The 13,582-nt window shown below is 39.9% G+C and overlaps 1 protein-coding gene across 1 annotated transcript in view; it reads right to left on the bottom strand.

Moving 5' to 3' along the window:
• Positions 1-13,582, bottom strand: part of specc1la (sperm antigen with calponin homology and coiled-coil domains 1-like a) — a 246,908-nt gene that overhangs the window by 106,044 nt on the left and 127,282 nt on the right. The window contains exons 10-11 of the mRNA XM_048611683.1: positions 11,998-12,088; positions 3,978-4,067 (exon numbers count right to left, since the gene is read on the bottom strand). Of these exons, the coding sequence (XP_048467640.1) occupies positions 3,978-4,067; positions 11,998-12,088 (181 nt within the window). The remainder of the gene's footprint in view (positions 1-3,977; positions 4,068-11,997; positions 12,089-13,582) is intronic.

Raw genomic sequence — 13,582 nt, 5'->3', positions numbered from 1 at the left:
GTTCATTGACCATCTCTTACTGCCCTCAAGAAGGTGGTGCTACAGTGTGTGTGGTGTAAGAACACACACAGTGTTGTCAGAAAAGGAGTTACAGGATTTTGATTTAGTAACAGTAAAGGAACAGCAAGTCAGGATGATGAGATGGCTTTGAGGGGAAATTGCAGATGGTGGTGTTCCCATATATCTGCTGTACTATTCATCTGGCTGGTAGTTATTGTCCTGTCAGGAAAGTGCTGTCTGATCTGCCCTGGTTAATTTCTATATTGCATTTTATAGATGGTGCAGATTGTTGCTACTAGAGTGAATGGATGTTGAAGATGCTGGATAGAGTGCTATCACAGTGGGCTGCTTTATTATGGATTGTGTCAAACATCAAGCATTTGTTGGAGATGTACTCATCCAGGCAAGTGGGGAGTTTTACATCATGCCTTGTAGATTCTGGACAGGCTTTAAGGAGACAGAAGACAAGTTACTGACTGTACAATTCCTAGTATCTGACCTGCTCTTGTAGCCACAGTATTTTTATGCCACATCCAGTTCAGTTTCTGGTTGATGGCAACCTCCATGATGGTGGTAGTGTTGGATTCAGCCATGGTAACACCACTGAATGCCAAGGAGAACAAGGTCTGCCCCTGGCTTCTGACTCTTGGCCCCAGATACCTGGTGACTCACTTACCACCAGCACTTACTCAACTAGTTGCTGGTTGCTATTCCAATTATTTCTCTCCTGTGGTTGTTGCTAGCAAGCATGTGATATTAGAACGGCTCCACACCATTTGCTTCCAGTTGATTTATCAGCGGCATTTTCTCGCTGATTGAAAAATTCACTCTAGGGCGACCAGAATGGTTTGGGTATTTCAGGGTAACATCCACTTCTGCACCCCTTGTATATTTTGAGTTATCCTTCAAGGTTATCTTTCACTGGACATCCAGTCAGTAAACTGATAACAATGAAACAAAGGGCGAGATTTATCATCAAATTCCATCGACTCATTGGAGTTAAATTTCAACAGCCACTGTATCAGTTATAACCCATCCCATTTGCTGAAGACAAGAGTTAAAATGACACATATCCTGCTGGTGTGCTTGGGACTGATAACCACTTGGCACATGGCTTGTAAAGCCAACCATTTGTTACAATGCAGGGATGCATCAATCTAGTTGAAAATGAATTGCATACTATCACAAAAGTCAAACAGTATTCATCACAACACAGAATGTAAAAATCAATCTAAGTATCTATTAGACAAGCAAAACCGTTTGCCCTACAAACAGTATAGTAAGCATTCTGCACCTCCATCTACTGTGGAGTCTCATGTCCTGACAGGTGGTTACTTCAGTTTTATTGATGACAACTTTTAATTCACATGTACAGCTGTATTATTCTCACTTCCTCCAGCTTTACAATCAGTGATATGCATTTTTAAATATTATTCTCATGTGGTTATTACCAAATCAGTAGAAATGCCAAACTGTATAATAATAGAGACAAATTGTGGAATTTCTAGATTTCCACTATCCTGGGTGAAAGTGCACTTCCTGATCTCATTGTAGAACAATTTAGCTCCAATTTGCATGGGAAATGGAAGCATCACAGTTATGTTCTAATTATCAGGTAAGAGGCAAGGGTAGGAAAAAGATCCTATTTGGGAAATACAAGAATGAAGAAAAAAACTAAAATCAGGACCTTAAAGGTTGCAATTTCTGGATTATTATCTGAACCAGGTGCAAACTGGCACAGAGATAGAAGATTAGACAGGTAAACATTTGGCTCAAAGAGTGGCATAGGAAAGAGGGATTCCATTTTATGAAGCACTGGCAAGGTACTGTACCATTGGGACAGAAATCCAAGCATACCATGTCCATTGGCTCTCTTTTATCAATTCTGTCAGCAACATCTGCATCAAAATCTGCAACAAGTTCACATTCTGTGAGAGGGTCACTGGACCCAAAATGTTAACTCTTGATTTCTCTCCACAGATGCTGCCAGACCTGCTGAGATTTTCCAGCAATTTCTGTTTCAGATTTCCAGCATCTGCACTTTGTGTTTTTTTGTCCAGATGAACTGATCTGGGACCAGGATCCTACTGGAAAGGCTAAATAGTCTGGTCACAAGAATTTAAGCTACTTAAAGATGGGAGGACTCAAAAGGGGTTATTAAAAACAAGTTACAGGACAGAGAATATGGCAATAATTCACTACTCCTATATTCAAATCTTGTGCGATAAATGTTAATACTCCATTGGTCTTCATAATAATTTGCTGCATCCTCTTTTGTTTCTATATTCATTAACAGCATGAGGACATCACTGGCTAGGCAGCATTTATTGCTCATCCTTAATTGCCCAGAGGGCAGTTCAGACTTAACAACATTGCTGTGGATCCGGAGTCACACGTAGGCCAGACCAGGTAAGGATGGCAGTTTCCTTCCCTAAAGGATATTAGTGAACCAGATGGTTTTTTCCGACAATCGACAATGGATTCATGGTCATCATTAGATTCTTAATTCCAGATATTTTACTGAATTCAAATTCCACCAACTGCTATGGTGGGATTTGAACCTGGGTCCCCAGAATGTTATCCAGGTCTCTGGATTAACAGTCCAGTGATAATACCACTTGGCCATTACCTCCCCCATGCCTCTGTATGTTAGTCTTCAGTGACTACTGACAAGGACACCTAGCTTGCTTTGAATGTCTACACTTTCCAACAACTTACTATTTAAGAAAGACTCTGCACATCTGCTCACCTACTGAAGTGGATGACCTAATCTTTTTCTACATTATGTTTCATCTGCCATTCTCTAACCCATTCATGGAGCCTGTTGAAATCCTCCTAAAGCTGCTTTACATCTTTCTCGTACCTCACATTCTCACTTAGCTTTGTTTCATCTGCAAATTTGTAGATATTACATTTGGTTCCCACGTCCAAGTATTGATAATAGATTGAGAGCAACTGGAGCCCAAGTACTAGTCCTTGTGCTACCACACTAGTCATAGTCTGCCAATGTGAGAATGACCCATTTATTCCCTCTCTGTTTCCTGTTGGTTAGCCAATCATTAATTCATGCCAGTACATTATCTCTTATCCCACATTCTTTAACCTTTCTAACCAGCCTCCTATAGGGCATTATCAAAGGCCTTCTGAAATCCAGGTATACCATGTCCATCGGCTCTCTTTTATCAATTCTGTGAGCAACATCTGCATCAAAAGCTGCAACAAGTTCACAAAACATGATTCTCTGCACGCAAATCCATGCTGGCCATGTCAAATCAGATCATTATCAAACAACTATCCATTATCCCAACCTTTATTATAGACTGTAGGATTTTTCCTACTACTGATGTAAGGCTAAGAGGTCTGTAGTTCAAGTTGAAGGCTTGCGTTCAAGTGTCACCTGCTCCAGATATGTGTGCTTATGTTGGTGATTGACCCAGGAGTGTGTGCGCATTGGTGATTTGTGCTACAAACAATATACTTATAATTGGCTAAACACCTAAAGTGTTTATCTGGTGCTTTAATCTGGAGCCCCTAATTCTTGATTTTCCAATACATTCCACCTTGAAAGGAACTGGTCCCGTTATCTGAATCAAGTCGGAAAGGGGTGGGAATTTCAACCGGCAGTTGAGTAGAATTCTCCTGAAGTGAACAGTGTGGTTCAGTCTGACAGTGTTTGAAACAGATTTTTATGCAATCAAAAGCAGCTTAACATCCATAAAATTGATAGAAATCTGTAATTTCCCTAAATGATATCTGTGCATCACGTTTGGGAACTCAGAGTTTCTACTGACTGACTGATCACACCTCTGTAAAACATCTTGGGACATTTTAGTGCATTAAAGGCATTATGTGATTACAAGATGAAATTAAATTTCATCAGATTCGAGTGTGAAACAACAGCTGAATCTCCAGAGGTTTTTAGCCTTGTGATTGAGCCAACCAGGCAGAAAACCATCTGAAGTTCTGATGCCACTCACCTGACATGGACTTTGCAGAGTCAATGGTCTGAACTCGTTGTAAAGACGCTGGAGATCGGTTTGCAGAGGAAGATCTCAGTAAGTGATCTGCTGCCAAATAAATAGAGAACAAAGTGTAAAGCCAATAGAATACTACAATAAGACAGCAATATAAGGTGTTGACAAACTTCTTGTTGTTTGTTATGTTTTCTAAGTCATTAGTAAACAGTGAATAGTTAAAGGCACAGCATTAATTCTTTTAAAACACCATTAGTAACTTCTTTTCAATTCTATTATCCCTACTCTGTGTTCTACTGTCTGAACAACAATCTGGTCACGTCAATAATTTGCGTAGAATTTCATTAGTTTGAATTATAACAGTCTCTAGTTTGAAACCTTGAGAGCCTTCCGGAAGTTGATGCAAACTGCATCCATAGAAATGCAGCTACTTCTTGGAAAAGCGCTCAATTAGATTTGTAGGGTTCGATTTTTTCGGCAGATTCATGATGACCTTCTAATTATGATCAGTCACTTGTTCTGTAAATACAGACTACAGTATTTGAGCCAAAACTAATAATTGCATAAAAGACCTATAATTTTCTGCCTTTTCTGCATCAGCTTCTTAAACAGCAGAGTTACATTATTGTTACCACTTGGGACAACAGATATTTCCCAAATGATAGCACTTTCTCCAATCTAGCATTTATGGTTTGGCTTCACTCCACACTACACTGCAGAGAGTAAATTCAGATAAGGTGACTGCCTTGCCAAACAGCTCTGTTACAGCTTTAACTATGGTCCTCCTCCTTTCAATGCTCCACTTTCATACCCATCCAATGCAAACTGTGAAACTTCTTACATTGTTCCAATGAAGTGCATATACGTCACAGGATCCTTTCTCTCTGACGTTCTGCAAATTTGTTTGTACAATGACATTAGTAAGGAGAGGACAGCAGGAACAGGCTGTGCACTTGGTACTTGGTGTCCCCTCTGTTTCAGAGCTGCATGACTCAGTTGTGCGCTGACAATGTTTTTTAACTTAACATCTCATCAAATCCAACAGTCATGTTTTCTATTTGTCTCATTTTTTGAATTCCAATGTTGGACCTCTTAATACTGCAGCTTATCATGATGACAAATGTCAGTAGCACTCTCACCTCTAAGTCAAAAGGTGCCCAACTCCAGGGCTCAGGCACAAACCTCAAGGCTGACTTGCAATACGGAGATAATGCAGCCTTGTCAGAGATTTTGCTTTGGGTAAAATATTAAATGGAGGCCCCATCTCCATGTTCAGGGATCGTGACACTGTATCAAAGCAGAGCAGATGCGTTCTCGATGTGTTCTGGTCAATATTCATCCCTCAACAATATCACAATCAGCTTATTTGGTGGTCATCATCACATTGTTGTTTGTGGAATCTTATACACAAAATCATTACTATGTTTCCTACATTACAGTAGTAATTCCATGCTAAAAGCACTCCATTGGCTGTAAAACAATTCGGGTCTTCTGATAACAGTGAAAAGTGCTACATAAATGCAAACTTCAATGCATGCATCCTGCAATGTTTTTTTAAACGTCCTTTGTGTCAGCTGGGGCAGTTGTTTGAGACAGAAGGTTGTGGATTGAGACCCATTGCAGGAACATGAGAACTAAAAAGTTAAGATTTGTATTTTGGATTGCTAACGTGGTTGTTGACTTACTCGCCGAACTGGGAAATTTGTTCGCAAACGTTTTGTCACCATGCTAGGTAACCACATCAGCGTGCCTCCAGTGAAGCATCGGTGTTTTTTCCCGCTTGCTATGAGTGTGTCTTGGTTTGCTGGGGTGGGTGGCACCACTTCTGGATTTGCTTCTTAGTGGATGGTATATGATGTCCAGCTCTACATGTTTGTTGATGGAGTTCCAGTTTGAGTGCCAGGCCTCCAGGAATTCTCATTTCTTTGCTTGGCTTGTCCTAGGATAGCTACGTTGTCCCAGTCGAATTGGTGCCCCTCTTTGTCCATGTGTATTGAAATGAGTGATAGTTGGTCATGTCTCTTGGTAGCTAGTTGGTGTTCATGAATCCTGATGGCTAGTTTCCTTGCAGTTTGCCCTATGTGATGATTTTGGCAGTCTTTGCATTGGTATGTTGTAAATAACGTTGGTTCTGTTAGTTGTGGTTGTCGGATCCTTTATTCTCGTCAGTAGCTGTTGGTTTGTGGGCTACCATGATTCCTAGGGGGTGGAATAATCTGGTAGTCATTTCAGATATGCCCTTAATGTATGGGAGGGTGACCCTCCTGATTTTGAATATCTCTTAGGAAATCTCTGCTTTGCCTTCTCTTCTCCAAGGGGGAAATCCTGAACTCCTCAATCAATGTTCATATCCGAAGTTCCTTAGCTCTGGATCCAAACCCACAAATCTTTTCTACACCTCTCTCATGTCTTTGCGCCCTTCCTAAAGTGGAATGCCCACAATTAGATGCTACACTTCAGCTGAGATCGAACTAGCAACTTATAAAAATTCAATACAACCTCCTTGCATTTACACTCTCTGCCCCTCTTAATAAAAACCAGGATATTGTACTCATATTAATACAAATTTCTAAGACAGATCTTACTCTACTATTTTAATTAAACTTTTTGTTAAAGCAATGGAGAAGGTTGATGAAGCCAATGCAATTGATGTTGACTATATGGATTTTAAGAAAGTATTTGACAAAATACCATATAAAAGACTGTTAACAGAATTCAGGCAGATGGAATGGGAGGTCCGTGCCAGCTTTGCTGAAGAAAAGTTGGTGTTGTACACGGAAAACAGTGAATTATGACAAATGGATTTTTTTTAGATTGGGAAATGGAAACAGTGATGCTCCCAAAGTTCAACGCCCGGGCCAGTCATTTTCTACATATAATTTTCTACAATCTCAGAAGGTGACAGGACATTTTGAGACAGTATTTGGGATATTGGGCTTCATCAACAGCGGTATTCAGTACCCAAGCACAGCAGTTACGCTGAGGTTCTGGTGAAAAGTGACAACTTGACATTAACTTTGCTTCTCTTTCCATAGTTGCTGCCAGTCCTGCTTAGCATTTCCAGCTTTTTCTTTTTTTATTTGAGAATTCCAACATCTGCAGTATTTTAGAATTATGCTGAATTATGAACCTTGATTAAGATCTGCTGCAGATGCAACTAGAGTACTGTTTTCAATTGTGGTCAACGCACATTTGAAAATGCGAGGATTCTTGAAAGGTTGCAGAGGAGATTTAATGGATGGTTCCACAGACAAGAGCTTTTAGCTACAAGGTTAGGTCAGAGAAACTCTAGTTGTTGAAGGAGGTGGGGGGATATTTGATAGAAGTGTACAAGATTATGAAAGATTTGGATTAGGTAAACAAAGAAAAGCTATTCCCATTAGCAACAGAATAAGGACCAGGGAACACAGGCTTACAGTTTTTTGTGCAAAAGGTGCAGACGGAATGAGAGGGATACATTTATTTACACAGAGAATGATAAATTCCTGGAACTTGCTGCCCATGAGGATGTTGGAAATGGTGATTATGAGTGATTTCAACAGGGAATTGGATGAGCATTTGAGAGAAATTAAACTGCAGGTTAACTGGGATGGAGCAGGAAAATGGAGCTGATAAAGTATACAACATCCTAGGCTTATTAATAGAGGCATAGAGCACAAAAGCAAGTATGTTACATTGAACCTGCAGAAAACACTGCTTTGGCCCTCAATAAAGTACTATTTCTATTCAGGGCACCACACTTTAGGGTAGATGTGAAAGCATTGGAGTGGAGAAAAGATTCACAAAAGTGGTCCCAGCAATACAAAACTCCACTTATAATTGGAAATGTCTGGACTGGTTTCCTGCTCTTGTACAGCCAGTGCAGACACAATGGGCCAAATAACCTCTTTCCATGCTACAACCATTCTGCGACTGATTGGATTGTTCTACAGAGTCAGCATGGACTTGAGGGGTGAAGGGCCTCCTTCTATCGTGTAATAACAATGACATACAGGAATACGCTAAGGAATTGAAAAGGACAGGAAAAAGTTTCAGAGTTTGGCAAAGGCCAAACCCAATTTTTCAGTACAGTGTAATAGTGCACAGATCATTAAAACAAAGCTTCAAGATCTGTACTGTACATATGTACTATATCTACGATGAGCAGACTGCCTTATGAGGAACGGTTAGACAGGCTAACCTGTATCTTCTGCAGTTTGGAGAGTGCGGGGTGACTTAATTGAAACATAAATGATCCTAAGGGGGCTTGACTGGGTGGACACGGAAAGGATATTTCCTTTTATGGACGAATCTAGAACTCGAGGTCATAATTTAAAAATAAGGGGAAGCCATTTAAAACAGTGGTGATGAAACTTCTTTTCTCCCAGAAGGTTGAGTAGTTTTGAAATTTCTTTCCTCAAAGGCAGTGGATGCAGAACATTAAAAATTTTTAAGGCAGAGGTGGATAAATTCTTCATTACCAAGGAGATGAATGATTCTTGGGGATATACAAAAATGTAGAACTGAGGTTAGAGTCACAGAGTCATAGCGTCCTACAGAATGGAGACAGGTCCTTTAGCCCAAACAGGTCCGTGCCGACCAAAACGGCCATCCACACTAAGCCCATTTCCCTGCAGTTAGCCCATATCCTTCTAAGCCTTTCCTATCCATGTACTTGTCCAAATGCCTTTTAAATGTTGTTAACATACTTGCCTCAACCACTTCCGCTGGCAGCTCATTCCATATGCATACCACCCTCTGTGCAAAAAAGTTGCCCCTCAGGTTCCTATGTATGCTTTCCCCCTCTTACTTTAAACTGATGCCCTCTAGTCTGCGGTTCTCCAACCCTTGAAAGAAAACTGAGTGCATTCACCCTCTCCATGTCTCTCATGATCTTATACATTTCTATAAGATCCCTCCTCAGTCTCCTATGTTCTAAAGAAAAAAGTCCTAGCTTGCCCAACCTCTCCCTATAACTCAGTCCCTTGAATCCTGGCAACATCCTTGTAAATTTCTTCTGCACTCTTTCCAGTTTAATAACATCTTACCTATAGCAAGGTGACCAAAACTGAACATAATACTCCAAGAACGGCTTCACCAATGTCGTGTACAACTGCATCATAACGTCCCAACTTCTATACTCAATACCCTGACTGATGAAGGCCAGTGTGCCAAAAGCCTTCTTCACTGCCCTGTCTACCTGTGACTCCACTTTCAGAGAACCGTGCACCTGAACTCCGAAGTCCCTCTCTTCCACTACACTCCTTAAGGCCCTACCATTCACTATGAAACTCCCACCTGGATTTGACTTTCCAAAATGCAACACTTCACAGTTATCTATATTAAACTCTATTTGTCATTTCTTGGCCCACTTCCCCAGCTGATTAAGATCCTGCTACAATTTCTGATAACCTTCCTCACTGTCCACGATATCGCCTATTTTAAAAACAGGTCAGCCACAATAGTATTGAAAGGCAGAGCAGGCTAGAAGAATCAAATGGCCTACTCTTGGTCCTAGTTCGTATGTCCATTAGGACATGTAGGTATCAATGGAAATCAACACACAATATGTTACCTGCATTAGATAATATGCGATTAAAAAAAAAATTTACTTCCTCAAGCTATGCAGTTTTGTTTCAGTGAATTAATTCAAAGTCCAATGAAGCATATTACATGAATTAAGTCCTGTTACGTGCACTGCTGGTGTAATATTTAAGATGATACACCTAGTTGAATACTAAAAGATGATTTATATTTGGCTTGAGTTGAAACAACACACTTCTACTGGGATTAAAAGCTCTGTTGTATTAGGGACTGAAGTTTATTCACCACAAGAATGCAGCTGTCTCATCTGTCACTAAATGGATGTACAAAAGATTCAGGTTCCACTGCACTGTTTCTCATGTCATTATTTAGAATAAATACATTAGTAGTATCTTCTGCAGTGAAGAGTGGCAGCAAAGTGAGAGGTAATGTTAAATTAAATAAATTACTCTGTTAGAGATGTTGAATTGTTACCATTCAGTTACAAACATCTATGGATGACTATACAAAAGGTTCAGGATCATAGGAGACATGATGGTCATACAGGAACTGCTGGCAGTGACAAGGATTTGGTGAGGAAACAAATCAGTGGATACAATGGCAAGACAAATGTGAATGGAATATCAACAGAATATAGTTTCATAGTGTGAATATCACCAGATTAGTAATTCAATGAACAGGCCAATTTGAGAATTTAAATTTGGTTTAAAATAGGTGCACAAAAAAGCTTTTGTTATAAAAGTGAACTCAAAGTACAGGACAGAGAGAAAACCCGACTAGTGGTAACTCTACATTCTCAAACTTTGAATCAGAATTCTTAGTTAGTTACAGGATTCTGTGGATCACAGTTTGAAGACTACATTTGACTTAGGCCCAACTCTACCTCAGTTATCTTACAAACTGTGTTACGAAGATCCTCAATATTTAATTGTGCTTGCAGACTTAAGTTTTGATGGATTGTGGAAAATACACTTATTTCATGGTTTGTGGAAATACCACAAGTGGTTTCTCAAAATAAATCACTGAAATTCACTGTGGACATTAGAAGTTCTTTGTAAACAAAGCTTCCTGTAAATCACATGACTAGTGATAATTGCTTGCTTTGCTGTCAGCATCCACTGTGACTGTTTTGAATAGTAACTGGCTTTGAGGATTTTGTTCAATTTTGTGGAAGTTTGCTAAGATGATGAGTTGAAAGAAAGCTTGCTAAGAACTAGCTTCTGAGCTTCTGAAAATGAAATCCTCCTGTTGAATTCAAGGTGAAACTTACTTGTCCTTTGGTTCGGCCACACTTAGAGTTTAGTGCTCAAATCTGGAAGGATATGGAGGCTTTGGAGAAGGTACAGAAGAGGTTTACCAGAACACTGTCTGGATTAGATGGTATGAACTGTAAAGAGAGGCTAAAAGAAACTCCAGCTGTTTTCTCTGGAGCACGGAGGCGGAGGGGAGATTTGATAGAAGTCTATAAAATTATGAGATGTATAGACAGGGTTGATATTCAGAATTCACCCCCCCTCAAAGTTGAAATGTCTAAAACTAGGGGGTATTTAAGGTAAGAGGGAGAAAGTTCAAAAGGAGATGTGAGGGGCAAGTTTTTTTTAAAAACAGAGTGTGGAACGTGCTGCTCGGGATGGGGATGGAGGCAGATACGATAGGGGCTTTTAAGAGACTTTTAGATAAGCACGTGAACATGCAAGGAATGGAGGGAGAGACCAAGGCCAGGCAGAAGGGATTAGTTAAATTTGGCGTCATGTTTGGCACAACATCGTGGGCCAAAGGGCCTGTTCCTGTGCTGTTCAGTTCTATGTTCAATGTTTAAAAGTGATTGAAGAAATATCTTAAGATTTCATTTCTTGAGCAAGCTGTGGTTGCAAGACTTCAGAGACAACTGTTTGTGATTAGTGACTTGACCACATGTGCCGAAACATCACAGCAACGGACTCCAGAACATGTTACACGTTATCCTTTTGTCTTGTAGAATAAACTACTGTTCTTTTTGCCAAAGGCCAATCTCTGCAGAGAAATCTGTTTGTCCTCTTTTTCTGAAGAGCGAAAGTGCTTTAGTGTGTTTTCTTGTGTGTTTTGGAGATATTCAGAGGGACAAGAATTTTCCTTATACATTCTAACTGCATATGTTAACTAATTATTGCACCTTTATTGAATAAGTTTTGATTTGGTAATAACCAATAAGAAAGTTTTTACTAAAAAGAAAGTCTGGTTGGGTAACATTGTCTATTTCAGATTTTAAAAAACAATCATTTAATTGGTCGGCTTGGTAACTGGGAAAAGTATTTTTATTTATGTTGTGGTTTAGTGCGACTAGTGTGACAGGGTACTCCTCTAGCCTTGATGACTGGTAGATACAATCTTTACCCTCTTGAAAGGTTAACAACACCAACAAGCTCTTATAAAGGCCCAGCATCTACTAGTAAATTTGAAAATACATTCCTTAAAATTCTTTTAAAATTAAACTACTTTCCAAAATCTAGAGCTGACTCACCTGGAACAGAAATTTCAGTGTAGCTTGGCCTCTTGTCTGTTAGCGCTGACAGAGTCTTTGGTGCTGATATCGGCCCACTAATGGAATGTCTCTGTGAAAACATCACACAAACCTTCAAGCTTTGCCACTTGATTTCAGACACTGAGTTGAGTAAAAATATGGATGACTTCCTTAAACTGCTTCAGACACAGAGTGCTCTTCTGTTCTAGTCATTTGTACACTGACAATTTGAGTCAAACAATATAAATCGCAAAATAATCAAGAATTAAAAACAGACATTTCTGGAAATACTATGGAGAAGCCAAGCAGTACATATGGATGTACCAGTCTACTGCAGCGTATTGTTCTCAGATACAAATTACTTTTGTTCCTGCAGCCTCCCTGAGAATGTCAGTGAGCAAAAAGAACTGACAAGTTATTCTAGACATATTCAACACCTCCCAGTGATCAATTAAGGGATGTCAGAAACCTAATGTCAAGGCCCAGGCACCTGTTATGGAACACAGGGTGTAAAAGCCTCAATGTGTGAAAAGAGAAAGGAATGGGCTTTCCAAAACTACAAATGAAATGCCACATTCAAAAACCTCCTCTGCAAACACATCACTAACCTGAAACTCCCAATCACTCCTGCCAGTCTTCTCCATTGTTATTCAGCTTAGGGGCTCTAACTAAACAAGGTTTTAGGAACAGGGGCCACTGCATATCACTCAGCACTGTACTCAAGGGGTGAACAAGATAGGCGGAAGAATGGTCACGAGAGTATTAGTTTTGGTAAAGGCAAGGTTAGAGTTGCCTAGAAGCAGGCCATCTTGATAAGTATGCAGATATGGTCTAAAGGTCATCTTAGGGTCAAGGCAAAAAAAACCCCAGAAGTTACAAATGAGTTTAGCCCTACATTCAGGGAATTGCCAGACATGAAAACAGTGGTATGGAACTGAATTTGTGACATGGATCAAAAGGTATGGATTCAGACTTTCCAATTTTTAGTTGGAAGAAATTTCTGCTTGTTCAACATTGCAAACTGGTCAAGCCATTTCACAAATAGAGACAGCGTAGGGGTCAAATGTGGCAGTGTTGAGTTAGATCAGAGAATCACCAGCAAAGTACCCCTCCAACTACTACTTCTTGAGAGCATGGCTGATTAATATGCATGGGCACTTAAATCTTTCTTGTGCACTAGAGTACGCATGCTAATTTAAAGGGACAGATGTGTCTGGCTGACATGCCAACTTCAGGTTGTTATGTAGCCACATACCTTAGAGAGGGAACCTTGCTCATCAGTGAATCAGTTGAACTTAGCATCAAGCAAGTATTAATGGTGTGTCTTTTTAATCTGTACTACTGCTGCCGCTAAATATCACTGAGGCAATTAGTTTGAAACTTGATTTGCAAATAATGCAGAGCTGAATATCTGCATGTATTCTCCACATTAACCCATGTCTGTACCAGTTATACTGATTGCTGAACCAATCCTTTCACCTAGCCATTCATCCCCTTGTGCCAGTATTTTGAAAGAGCTAAACAATTAATCACTCAACTTTAGAGACAACAAGGTGCAGGGCTGGATGAACACAGCAGGCCAAGC

This window comes from Rhincodon typus, chromosome 24, assembly GCF_021869965.1.
Source record: "Rhincodon typus isolate 14 chromosome 24, sRhiTyp1.1, whole genome shotgun sequence".
Taxonomy (NCBI): domain Eukaryota; kingdom Metazoa; phylum Chordata; class Chondrichthyes; order Orectolobiformes; family Rhincodontidae; genus Rhincodon; species Rhincodon typus.
The sequence above is the reverse complement of the archived record's forward strand: the minus strand, read 5'-3'. Positions and strand labels throughout refer to the sequence as shown.